Raw genomic sequence first — 12,425 nt, 5'->3', positions numbered from 1 at the left:
GAAAGCAAAGCAGTGCCGCCATCTTGTGGAGAGATCACAGATCCCGGATCCCGGAAGTGAATGCTCTGTTAGCTATGTAGCCGTTTATACACCATCACTTATCGACAGATATGTTTAATGTTATCACTTGGGTACGTCGTGAAACTAATATGGGACCGATGTCAAACGACACGGTAAGATATATCATATAGTATGTTGCAATATGGTGGGAAACGTATGGCAGGATAGCAACGGAAGTTATAACGTTTTATTTTAACGTCAGTAGCAGCTTAGCTTGGATGCTAGCGCTAGCTAAACAACAGCAGCATAGGTACATTCGAGCGCTGTAGCCTACGTGTTTAAGTAAACAAAACTGAACTGTCACAAGTCAAGCTTTCCGTCATAGATGCAGGTAACTTCCGTAACTGATTAATGCAATTTTAGTTGAGTAGTTAACTAAATTCGTTGGAGTTCAAGCTTATTAGCAAAGTTAGCTACGAATTCACATGACAGATTAACAACTTATTCAACGGTAACGTCAACGTTCATCTTTCTGAATGTACATCCTGTTCATCCTTTCTCTCCTCAGGTGCTGAGAAATAGAAAGAAGAGAGCTGAAAACGCCCCGGGACCCCAGGTTTGACCTCAAGTGGGTGCAGTTTATCACACCATGTTGGTGACAGCATATCTTGCCATCATTTTCCTGCTTGCCCTGTGTGTTGTCCTGGAGCTCGCAGCACGCCGTCTCACCCCACCTCAGTCTACTCCCACTGCCACAGCCAACCCAGTTTTCCGTCGCTTCCAGAGTATATTCCTCCGGGCATACCTGTTGGCTTTGTGGGCAGACTGGCTCCAGGGTCCTTACCTCTACAAACTGTACCGCCACTACAGCTTCCTGGAATCTCAAATAGCCATCTTATATGTGTGTGGCCTGGCCTCTTGTGTTCTGTTTGCTCCTTTTTCAGGATGGCTCCCTCAAGTCTTGGGCCGCAGACAGACATGTCTTCTCTTCTGCCTGTCCTACTCTGCTTGTTGTCTCACCAAGCTGTCCACAGACTACTTTGTTTTGATTGTGGGTCGGATCCTGGGGGGTCTGTCCACATCCCTTCTCACCACCACATTTGAAGCCTGGTACGTACACCGTCATGTAGATGTCCATGATTTTCCCAAGGAGTGGATCCCAAGTACGTTCACCAAAGTTGCTACCTGGAATCATGGGCTCGCCGTGGGAGCAGGGCTGGTTGCTAACTTGCTGGCTGAATGGCTCCACCTAGGACCAGTGGCCCCCTTTCTTCTGGCGGTCCCCTGCTTGATGGGCTGTGGCTGGGTGGTACTAACAGACTGGGGCAAGGAAGAGGCTGAAGAATGCCACGAGGGAGACAAACATAAACTTATTCTAGGTGCTCCAAATGGAGGTGTGACCCGTTTGTCTGCGAGGGCCCGTTTCTCACGCAGCTGCCATGATGGGTTGCGCTGCCTTTTGTCAGACAAGAGAGTCATGCTCCTAGGTGGAGTGCAAGCTCTGTTTGAAAGTGTCCTCTACATTTTTGTTTTCCTGTGGACCCCGGTACTGGACCCTCATGGGCCTCCTTTGGGAATAGTGTTTTCTTGTCTGATGGCTGCCAGTATGGCCGGCTCCTTGCTCTACCGCCTAGCCACCTCCACACGCTACCGTCTACAGCCTGGCCATGTTCTCTGCCTGGCTGTGCTGATGGCCTTTTTCTCCCTTTTCATGCTGACCTTTTCAACTACCCCAGGCCAACCTAGACCTCGTGAGTCCTTCCTGGCCTTCCTGCTGCTGGAGCTGGCCTGTGGGCTCTACTTCCCTGCAGTCAGCTTTCTCCAGGGCAGGGTGATCCCAGAGGAAAAGCGCGCTGGGGTGCTGGCCTGGTTCCGGCTGCCTCTGCACCTGCTGGCCTGCCTGGGGCTGCTGGCGCTTCATGGGGAGATATCAGGAACAGGTGCAGGGGAGGAGGGCAGCGGCACCAGACACATGTTTGGAGGCTGTGCAGTTATGATGCTGGCAGCTTTGATGGCTGTAGTCAGTCTGTTCACTCTGGGCAGAAACGACACAGACCTGAGACTGGAAGGAACCAGAGGGGAGGGGGAGATGTTTTGAATAGAAGGACCACATTACACTCATCTATGCTTTACTGTTTTCAAATGTAATGTGCCAGTAGAGACCTCATGTGTTCCACTGGAATAGTCATAAGTCTATATTTTGCCATATGTATCAGTGAAGGAAATTAAAGTCCAAAGGGGGTGTTTTGGGAGATTAAAATTCAATTGAATTTTCATTTTTTACATATTGCCTTGTTACTTTTTTGTTTTTCCTGTCCGTTGGAACATGGCCATATCGACCTTCATTTGTTAAGCAAACTGCTGAAGTGTCCAAAACTCCTGCATCATTCCATGATGTATTCCAGATAACATTGTGTCCACAGATGTGTTTGACAGCATATAATTGTTTTCATCTGTCTGTATCCCCATGAGCGTCAGAAATATAGTAGCTCCATCATATGTTTAAAAACAGACGTAAAAATAGTTCACAGAGAGCTCAATGAATATCCAAAGATAACTAGCGTGTAGACCAGAATCTGAATGTCAGTTCTTACAATACTTCTGTATTTTCTTTTCCAGTGTCTGTGTTATTTTTTAAATTTAAACAAGAAATAAGTTGATAAGTTTGACTTTGAATGCTTTTTCTGCACCATCTACAGTACAGGATTTTTTTCTGTATTTTTAACACATCTGTGCTCTTTACACTTTTAAATAAAAGTGTACATATTGTACATAATGAATAGTTGTTTGATGTAACCAGAATTTGTTTTGCCACATATTGAAGTTTTATAATATTTATTCAGCAGTATCAGTTGGGATTTCTAAATAATCCACATGATGCAGTATCATATATCGGGATTGTTTTTTTAAGGGAACATGTATTAGCAGTAAATACTCCCTAAGCAGATAATAACTACTATTTTTTTAATTTAATTCTGCACTTATTTAAATGAATGCTATGTGGATAATAAATGGAAATTAATTTTAAAATTACAGTTATAAATTGTTCACCTTCCCTAAATATAAGCCACTTGTGTTCCAGGTAATTTCAGACCTATTTTAAACCCACAGACAACATTTTATTCAGCACTGAGTAAAGTTAGAATTATCCCTTTCCTAGTTTTTGCTGCAGACCGTATTTCCAGATTTCTCTGGACTCCTCTCCTCATAACGCACCACGCAGACATCCGTCCTCCCCGTTTTCCCTGCTGCTGTGGTACAGTCCCAGCCTTTCTCTATGGTGCAGCTTCACCTGGATGCTGCTAGAACATCCCTCCGTGGGTGAGGGAGGGGTATCTGCACGAGTCCTAACTGCGTTGTTTGGGGATTACATCACTAAATCGTCAGAGGGTGTCCAGTGTGAGCAAGCAAGAAGAGCACTATCAATCCGAGGTCGTTTCTCACAGCTGTCAGTCCTTCAGACAGACTCTGCAAGAACTACGTTATCAAGAAAGGAGACACCACAGCCCCATTGACTGGTTGGCACACAGAGGAAGACTGCGGGACGACAGACAGGCATCATGACACAGGGCAAGGTATGAGTTTGCATCATGGAATTCAGTCCATATTTTGGTCATTTTCTACCTTTAATTACGACAATTAAAATAGATCTGTCTTTGGATTTTCTGTATTGGGCCTCGGTTATTATATAACAGCCTACTGACATGCGTGTCTCCCTTTAGACTCACTATTGTGAAATGTTTAATAGCAATGTCGGCTATTCAGCTGTACATACCATTAGATATATCCATTACAATGAATGATAACTAGAACTTGGGTAGTGGATTTTAATTACTTGTTCTGTGTAATGTTAGCTGCAAAATAGCTGTTACATAACCGACTCATGGTGTCTTATCCTTGTTAAATTTTGCCATGTATGCTGATGTATTTTTGTGGTGTTAAGCAGTGGAGTGAAACCGGAGTTTATGTGAATGAAATGCGTCACAGACTGGTCTACCATGTTGCGTCACCATGACAACCGATTTTCTCTCCGGGGCAGGTTGAAAAAGCAGTCTGAAAGGATGTTTTTATCCCACTATAACTCTAGTTAGGAAAGTAGTCACATCTCCATATTCCCCGAGGATTTGGGGCATGACCTTAAGTATAAAATACAAGATGGCAGGGCAGACTGCAGGTCCAGCCTGGTAGGCCAAGTACCTTAATCACTCTGTGTAATTAAAAACGTTATATAGCTTAAATGCAGAGCGTAATTATTATGATTATTATTAGGATTTCCATAATTTACCATTGAATGAGATTCAGAATAATTTACAACAATATCCAAAGCACTCATTTTCAATGGAAAAGTGGGTTAAGTGAACAAAATACTGTTTACAATGCTGCATTTCGAGTCAAATAGATGTAATTAAGGCTGGAGTATCTACCATATAGGTACAGATTTCAGCCCCTTCAATGTGCAGCATTTGTCATCTTCCCTACCCCTGCCCTCCAAAAAACAAAAAACATTAAAGTACCAAATGACTTTTATTTTGATAAAATGAAATGTTATGAAATGAAAGATGTTTTCACCATAAATTAATACAAAAAAAGGCAAACATTTATGCATAAATATTCACAAGAATAGTGGAAATTAAGTGTTTGACTCCAAATTTCCTGGCGGAGGAGCACTAATTACAAAAAAAGTAACTACAGCATGTCTGGATCTAGCTCCCAAACAATAACGTATCACCAAATAATTGAGCCTGTGCTTAGTTATAACATTGTCAAATCATGAATAAAAAAACATTTGCTTTACCAGTGCTGCTACAGTTAAACAGATTAAATAAATTATTAGAATTCACCCTTGTACAATACAACACACACAGCAACATCTTTATGCTTTTCATATTTCATTTAACAAGCTGGAGAAGCTCCCGCAGTATGACTCACTTGTAATAGTGCTTAATTGCATAGATGGGTTACTGAACAGGTCTAATGGGCACAGGCTCAGGGGCCAAGGAGAACTTCACTTCACTTGCAAAATGTTACTCAAATGAACACAAATCAAACAGGAAGAGATTCAAAACCACCACAAAGAGACACAATATGATCACAAAGAGACTAAATTTACCAAAAAAAAAAAGACATGAAATTACCTCAAAAAGACACAAAATCATATCAAAGAGACGCAAAAATAGGCGAACCACTACAAAGTCTGGTTTTCTTGCTTCTGTGTAGAAAAGGTAGTGGGAGCCCAGGGGCCCATTGTCTCATAATCTGCCCATGCCAAATGGTTTGAATTATATTGTGATCCTTAGTTTGACCCATGAATGTTTACAACTTAATATTTTCAAGGAGAGATTATATGCATGTGTATCACACTAGTTAACTAGTTACTCTGAGGAGCAGTATAAACATATGCAACACTGGTAGATGAGCAGGCCTATCTGAAACCTTTCACAGCTCCAAGTTCTTGTTAAATGCAGGGTTTTTTCCTTCAGATCTTGATTAACTTTCACCTGAAATGTGCAGCCGACTATAAACTAAAAGATAATTAATTCTTCGTCTTTTGTGCTGCTGTATCAGCTGTCACTTGCAAACAAGTCCACCAATGGATCCTCCAGTGGAGAGGCCTTAGTGCCACCAGCTCCTCCCAGCTATGAGGAAGCCACGGCAGGTATGGCAACACTTAATCCTCTAGGTGATAAAGTTACTGTGTCATTATCTTCAACAAATAGATTGACGTCCAACATAAATGTGTTGTCTAGGCACCAGTGCTCCGTGCTACAATGATGTTGAGATGCTCACAGAGTTCACCTGGGATGATCGCAACATCAGGAGGGTCTTCATCCGTAAGGTATCAAAAGCTTCACATTGATCACAATATTAGCTCTGCTGTGAGTGTATCACTGATAATTTACCTCAAATGAACATTGTTAAACTAAACCAGCACATACCACGTCCACAATATTACAACATTTTTTTGACTCTGCCTTGCTTTCTTTTAGGTGTACGCCATCTTGATGATCCAGCTTTTGGTCACCCTCGCTATTGTGGCTCTTTTCACATTCTGGTGAGTGTTAGTTAGACCAGTTTTCTCTCATGTTTAACAATATTGAACAGGTAATTCTGATCACATTCACTGGGTACTGTGCTAACCAAAGACTATGTTTCTTTTAGTGACCCAGTGAAGGACTACATTCAAGCCAACCCTGGCTGGTACTGGGCCTCTTAGTAAGTCACACAGTTTGTCAGTGTCAAGTCAGGAATACAGAGTTACTCTGTACATTTTTGATTCATGTCACTTCTGTCTAACTGACACAATATTTTTGTTGTCCAACAGTGCTGTGTTCTTTGTCACATATCTGACCCTGTCTTGCTGCTCTGCACCAAGGTATGGTAAAAGTTGTCATAGTGAAATGTAGAACATAAAAAAGTAAATCGCCTACAATGTTAAAACTGTATTACTCACTCCTACAGGAGACAGTTTCCATGGAATCTGATTCTGCTGTGCATCTTTGTAAGTACAACAGCTAAAATGAACTAAAACTAATACATTTTTTTTTATATTTTATGAAAGTTAATGCTCACCACACATGGTTTGAGATTTTACACAAGTGCCTGCATTCTCACATGACTATCATATATCCTGTTTCAGACCCTCTCGCTCTCCTACATGACAGGGATGCTGTCCAGGTACTGTCTTGAGTTACTTTACATTGTCTCTGTCTCTCTGCTTTAGACTCTTCTTATGATGGCTGCTGCATCCAGATAATGGTTTTGTTCTTCGTAGTATGTGAGGTTGTGTGTATGGCCAAAAACTGTGCTGTGAACTCTGTTTTAGTTTTCTTGAAACATTCTCAGCATGTATTGTTTGGATGTTTCTTGTCTCAATAGCTTCTATAACACCAAGTCAGTAGTGATGTGTCTGGGCATCACAGCAGCAGTCTGTCTCCTGGTCACAATCTTCAGCTTCCAAACTAAGGTGAGAAAATGTCATTTTTATTTTGCTGTGCTTTTATATTATGTGATATATTATATGCAGCATTGAGAGTAAAATTCATTAATGTGTGTCAGATTTTCATGCTTCTGGATGAACATACTTCATCTTGATTTCATGTGTTTTCTCCATCCAGCTTGATGTGACATCATACCAAGGCGTGCTCTTCGTCTTCTGCATGGTCATGTTCATCTCTGGACTGGTGCTGGCGCTCGTCCTTCCCTTTCAATATGTAAGTATGACGATCCAAAACAAGCAGTTACATCAGTTGAGTGTCATGCAAGACTGTGTGTGGAGGATGAGACACCAAGATTACAGTACAGTAGTTACGTTCAGTATTATGTAAAGTCTGGCAAATATTTGACATAAGACTAATGCAAACACATAGTAAGGAATTATTTCAATGAAATTTATTTAGAATACATATCTAATTACCTTGAGTATTTTGTAATTTGTATTTTCCGTCCTGGAAGAGGCATCCCTCCTCAGTTGCTCTGTCCTAAGGACAGAGGGATGTCGTATGCTGTAAAGCCCTGTGAGGCAAGTTGTGATTTGTGATATTGGGGTTCATAAATAAAACTGATTGATTGATTGAGCAATCACAGTCTTGGCTTAATGTAAGGGAATCACGTGGCATGCCCTGCGCTCATTGTGAACTATCGTATTGCACTTGTATTCCCCCAAACTGCAGTGTTAGGGACCACACAAAGAAGAATACTGTTTTTTTTAGGTTGTTGTTGGTGTAGGGTGGAGGGGGAGGCTTCTCTTTCTCTTCTACTACTTTGAACTGTAACCATCTCTGCTGTAATGGTTATGTTTTTTGCACTTTTGGTTGCTTGTAAAGTTGGAGATTTTAGAAATGTACTTTCTCCGTGGCATTTATATTTATTGCTCTTGAAAAAGGCATCCTTATTTTATTTAACCAGATAAGTCCCGTTGAGAGCAACAATCTCTTTTACAAGGGAGACCTGGCCAACACAGCAGCACACAGAAAGTTACAGCCAAACTACAAGAAGAAATATAAGGACACCTACACACAATGTCAAGAACCAACTGATTCATTCATCCTTGTACTTGTGAGAGCTTTATAATCAGACAGAGAGACCAGTTCACATAGTTTAAAGGTTATTCCAAGTGAGAGGAGCAGAGCCCATAAAAACTTTCTTTCCCAGCTCAGTCTGTGCACTAAGTACAGGCAACACAATTAAGTCTTGAGACCTCAGACTGTAGCTAGTCAGACCGTTCTGCTTAACGCCCAGTCTTCTTAAAGAACTTGTGCATCAGCGTGGCCCGACTGTTCAGTTCCTCCGGTTGCGTGTCAATTTTCTGTTCACTCATTTAGTCAGTGGTTGCTTTGACTGACAGAAACCATCTAGCATGCACCCCTGAATTCATAGCCTATCACCTCCAAGATATGCCGATGTGAGAAATAAGCAGAGCTTATTGTTTTCCATGTAAAGTTTGTGTCAAGGTCAAACCCATATTAAGGCTACTAAATGCCTGAAATGTGATAATATCGATTTGTATAGAATATATTCTTGTATACATTTTGTCACACCACTAATTTGTATTTGATTTTGATACATGTTATAAGCATAAGTAATAAGTATTTGTAATTTATAATATGATACTTTATGATATAGGCTATTTGTTCCCACCTCTGTTCAGATGTTACATGGTGGACCTTTCATGTGGTTATCTAAACACTGGCATCGCATCTAATCATGTCATTTTTGCCATTTAGGTACCCTGGTTGGACGCCACCTACGCTGCCTTGGGAGCCATCCTGTTTACCATGGTAAGAGCCGCTATTGATGGACATGATTGTATATTATTGACTATCAGAATCAGAAATAAAAAACAATACGTCTTACTTACTGACTTATTTTCTGTTGCAGTTTTTGGCATTTGACACCCAGCTCGTCATGGGCAACAAGCGCTACACCTTGAGTCCAGAAGAGTATGTCTTCGCCACTCTCAACATCTACCTGGATATCATCTACATCTTCTCTTTCTTCCTCCAAATCTTTGGAACAAAACAAGAGTAACCCATTGCCCCACCTTTCTTACCTGAAGAGAAGGGATGGGAATTTAGACTAGATAAGAGTCTTTTAAAATTTTGGTGATTGTGATAGCAGTGCTTTCCATTTTATTTTAATTTTTTTCTGCCTGATACTGATATGGCCACAAATAGGTTGTGAATCTTTTGTACAGCTATACATGTACATAGATGTGCGTTAACATTCACATCCAAAATATCTACTGCCTTTCCCCTCTTCTTTAGCATGTTGTGAACCCACGCCACATTATGGGGTTAGCTTACTAGCTTTACCAGCGAGAAACAATCAGTAATCTTCCTCCATTTAACGTAGATAAAACATACTGTGAATGTTCATCCGAAGCTGTATGGGTGTCTTCATGTCCATGCCTGCCTAGATATCACAAATGTCCTGCAGACAATAGATGTCAGAGCTCTTTAAGAGATCTATTATACATTATGCATGACTCTTAAAAAGCCGTAACTATACTAAGTGTAGTCGGCCTATCTTTGGGCTGTTGCTGTGGGTGTTGATTTTGTGACTGAAAGCACAACTTTAATACAAATGTGACTCTTCCTGTGTTCTCAAGCATGTCTAATGTTGTCTCAGTACTGTGAGTAATAAGAAACCCCTTCACTGTTTTTGGAGGGTAGGGGATTTTATTTTGCTTTTGAATGACAATCTGAAAATATTATATTGGATTTAGGATGTAGCTACTCATCTCTGCCTTGATTTGTTACTCATATTTATTGAATATGTGTTGGTTTTACTCCATTTAACTCTGAGACTGTCATTCATTGCATTCACATTCTTGTGTTGTTTATTATTAGTATGTTATTTGTCTAACGTGTGTTTGAACTGGAAACGCCAACACTGATTGTCGGCATTATAGTTTTTGGTCTTAATATTAATTGAACCTATTTAGTTGGTTTGAAGTGGTGACAATTAAATACAAACATGACAGTGCCAAACATGCATGGATTTACTCTAACTTTTGATAAGGCCTGCATTTGTGGAAGGGCTTGAATGCTGTATATTTCATGACATTTGAAGTTTATTTTTTTATGACAGAATGATATATTTCAGAAAGTGTGTTATATAAAATGGTAAGCGTGGAGCTTGTAATTAATTTGCAAGTCGTCTAAAGTGGCCTTGGATTACCTTCATCTGATGATACTGATGCAGTGTATTGTTTTCAGAGCACCCTGCATTTCACCGGAGCATTGGTGTTACTGTGTTGATTTATTAAAGGGTGATTGTGTATGAATGGAATCACTGGGTCTGTCTGATTTGATAAATAATGAAATGCTTTGACACCTCTCCGTTACCTTTACTACTATTCTTCATTACTAAGAAACTCAATTTATGAAATCCATTTAGGAAAACTAATTATGGCACTTTTCATTGGAGAATAGGGAGCTTAATTTCAGTTTAATATTTTCAGCCCAAACAACTAAACGTTGTGGAGGTGTCTTAATGATATTATAAATATTCTCCTATGATTAAATTACCTGCCAACACATTTGTGTCATTAATATGCAATGCACGTCTTAGGTGTGTTATTTACCAGCACTCTTCTGCAGATAAAAGACTTCTCTGATTATTTCAGCTGTATATTAAGATCCCTCTATGATTATTTGTGAACCGTTTTTAAAAGTAATTACCTGAAAACCAGTGGGTATCTATTGATTTGTGAACAAATAAGTGCACACAGTGGGAATATATTTCGGACTATCATAATTTTTTTTGGTCAAAACAGTATTTTTGTGCCTGCGTGTTCAGTTTTTCCTCCGGCTGTTTGGTCCATACAATTATTTAGGCTAATGGTATTTAAAGAAAGACCATAAAGGCCATGTGTTGCTGTCATATTTTACACTTTGTTTCGTATTTAATAACATTTTATTGGACAAATAATACTACTACGCTAAAGAATGTGATTCTGTCTTTTTACTGAACAGGATTTCTTCCCATTGTGCATTTTTACTGTGTGGCAATTTAATTTAGGGGATGACGTGGGCAACTGTAACATTTTTTGGTTTTGGCCTCATACTCAAAAACCTCCTAAGCTATTTGGATACAGTTTTTATGTAGGTAACTTGTATCTGTGCTGTATTTGAAGCAATTTTAGAGCAATGGTATTGATTGAAACACTAGAAGTCAAACGTTACATCCACCTCCGTGTGCAGAGGCGTTTGTAACAACACACTTACCTTCATAGAAATACCAAGGATCGCAGTAAACTTCCAATAATATAGATGTAGTTAAACAATTTAATATCCATCATTACAGTGTTGTTTGTAAAATGAGTGTCAAGACAGGGGCCTCGTCTTTTAGTGCAAAACAAAAATGTCAGAGTTTTGTGGCTCTGTCTTGTTTCTGATTGGTACAATTACAGATGTTACAAATGTACCTTATAAGATCTGTAAAAAGTAAACAGCTCAAACCAGGTTTTGAATTTAAGTTTAAATACTGGGCTACTATTACAAATCAAAAATAGCAGTTGAAAACCACACTTATTTTCAGACAATATGGCAATATCAAGACAGTAAGCAAAGACAACTTTTGAGTCATAGACATTGCAGAGTTTGAAAGCATGAGAAAATGGCTCTTGGTGAGACTTGAACCGTGGTCACCAGACTGATTTTCATTTCCACCACTGTGGAACCACTTCTGTCTGGATTCTTGCACCTAATTTTGAATCATTCAGAGCATTTCTACCAAAAATAAATTGATCAGAAACCGCAAAGTTGATACTTTGAGCATGTCATATTCTACAGGTTGAAAAGAAAGGATGGAGAGGGCAACAATGGAGGAGTCAAGTGAGAAATGGCCACGCAAAAAAGAGTGTGCAGTGGTGTCATTAATAGTTGGGTCATGCTTGTTTTTAGGGCAAAAAGAAATATCTGTAATAACAGAACAAAAGTTGACACATCCTTCATTACAATGGTTCCACAAAACTGGTGGAAAAATGGGCTGGTTGACTAGATAGCGCCAAAGTTCCAAGAGTCCTGAATGAAACCAGTTCAAGAGCCAGAGCTCATTTGGTGGAACGGGGTATGAGAGGCAAAAGATTTACCCATGGAACCAAGCCACAAAATATGTAGTAAATAGAGTATAGGCTATAGGTGTTTGAACTGAAGACAAAACACTTTTCTCAAATTATTAGAAAAAACCCCACCTATCTTAATATCAGTGCTAAGCCGCACACCATTTTGATGGTGTTGGTTAACTGACCCCAACCATACCACACAAAATACTCTGCTGGCTAGAAACAACAAAGCTAAAAATGCCAAATATATCATTATCATCGACATTAAGATTAATTAAGACAGTGAGAGGAAAATACTGTAGAAGAAAAAATTATTTCAACCTCAAAAATTAGTCTTGGCAAGAAAACTTTAAAGTGT

General features: G+C 39.8%; 2 protein-coding genes across 2 annotated transcripts; both read left to right on the top strand.

Moving 5' to 3' along the window:
• Window positions 1-27: 27 nt before the first annotated feature.
• mfsd5 (major facilitator superfamily domain containing 5) lies at window positions 28-2,747 on the top strand. The gene is made up of 2 exons (XM_049582303.1): window positions 28-173; window positions 569-2,747. The coding sequence occupies exon 2, from the start codon at window positions 650-652 to the stop codon at window positions 2,096-2,098; it is 1,449 nt and encodes a 482-aa protein (XP_049438260.1). The 5' UTR covers window positions 28-173; window positions 569-649; the 3' UTR covers window positions 2,099-2,747.
• A 611-nt stretch (window positions 2,748-3,358) lies between these two features.
• Window positions 3,359-10,290, top strand: LOC125892342 (protein lifeguard 2-like). The gene is made up of 12 exons (XM_049582304.1): window positions 3,359-3,575; window positions 5,566-5,656; window positions 5,748-5,836; window positions 5,988-6,052; window positions 6,160-6,213; window positions 6,323-6,373; window positions 6,460-6,499; window positions 6,638-6,675; window positions 6,877-6,964; window positions 7,116-7,211; window positions 8,724-8,777; window positions 8,878-10,290. The coding sequence occupies exons 1-12, from the start codon at window positions 3,561-3,563 to the stop codon at window positions 9,025-9,027; spliced, it is 831 nt and encodes a 276-aa protein (XP_049438261.1). The 5' UTR covers window positions 3,359-3,560; the 3' UTR covers window positions 9,028-10,290.
• Window positions 10,291-12,425: the final 2,135 nt, after the last annotated feature.

The sequence above is a fragment of the Epinephelus fuscoguttatus genome, linkage group LG7, assembly GCF_011397635.1.
Source record: "Epinephelus fuscoguttatus linkage group LG7, E.fuscoguttatus.final_Chr_v1".
Classification (NCBI taxonomy): domain Eukaryota; kingdom Metazoa; phylum Chordata; class Actinopteri; order Perciformes; family Serranidae; genus Epinephelus; species Epinephelus fuscoguttatus.
Note: the sequence above shows the minus strand (reverse complement) of the source record. Positions and strands in the feature narration are given on the sequence as shown.

What these genes read in the sequence shown, in the direction of transcription:
- mfsd5 (XM_049582303.1), top strand. Translation starts at nt 650, where the DNA reads ATGTTGGTGACAGCATATCTTGCCATCATTTTCCTGCTTGCCCTGTGT.
- LOC125892342 (XM_049582304.1), top strand. An exon ending in TCTTGCTGCTCTGCACCAAG is followed by an intron (nt 6,374 to 6,459) that starts GTATGGTAAAAG and finishes TCACTCCTACAG; the next exon opens with GAGACAGTTTCCATGGAATC. An exon ending in GAGCCATCCTGTTTACCATG is followed by an intron (nt 8,778 to 8,877) that starts GTAAGAGCCGCT and finishes TTTCTGTTGCAG; the next exon opens with TTTTTGGCATTTGACACCCA.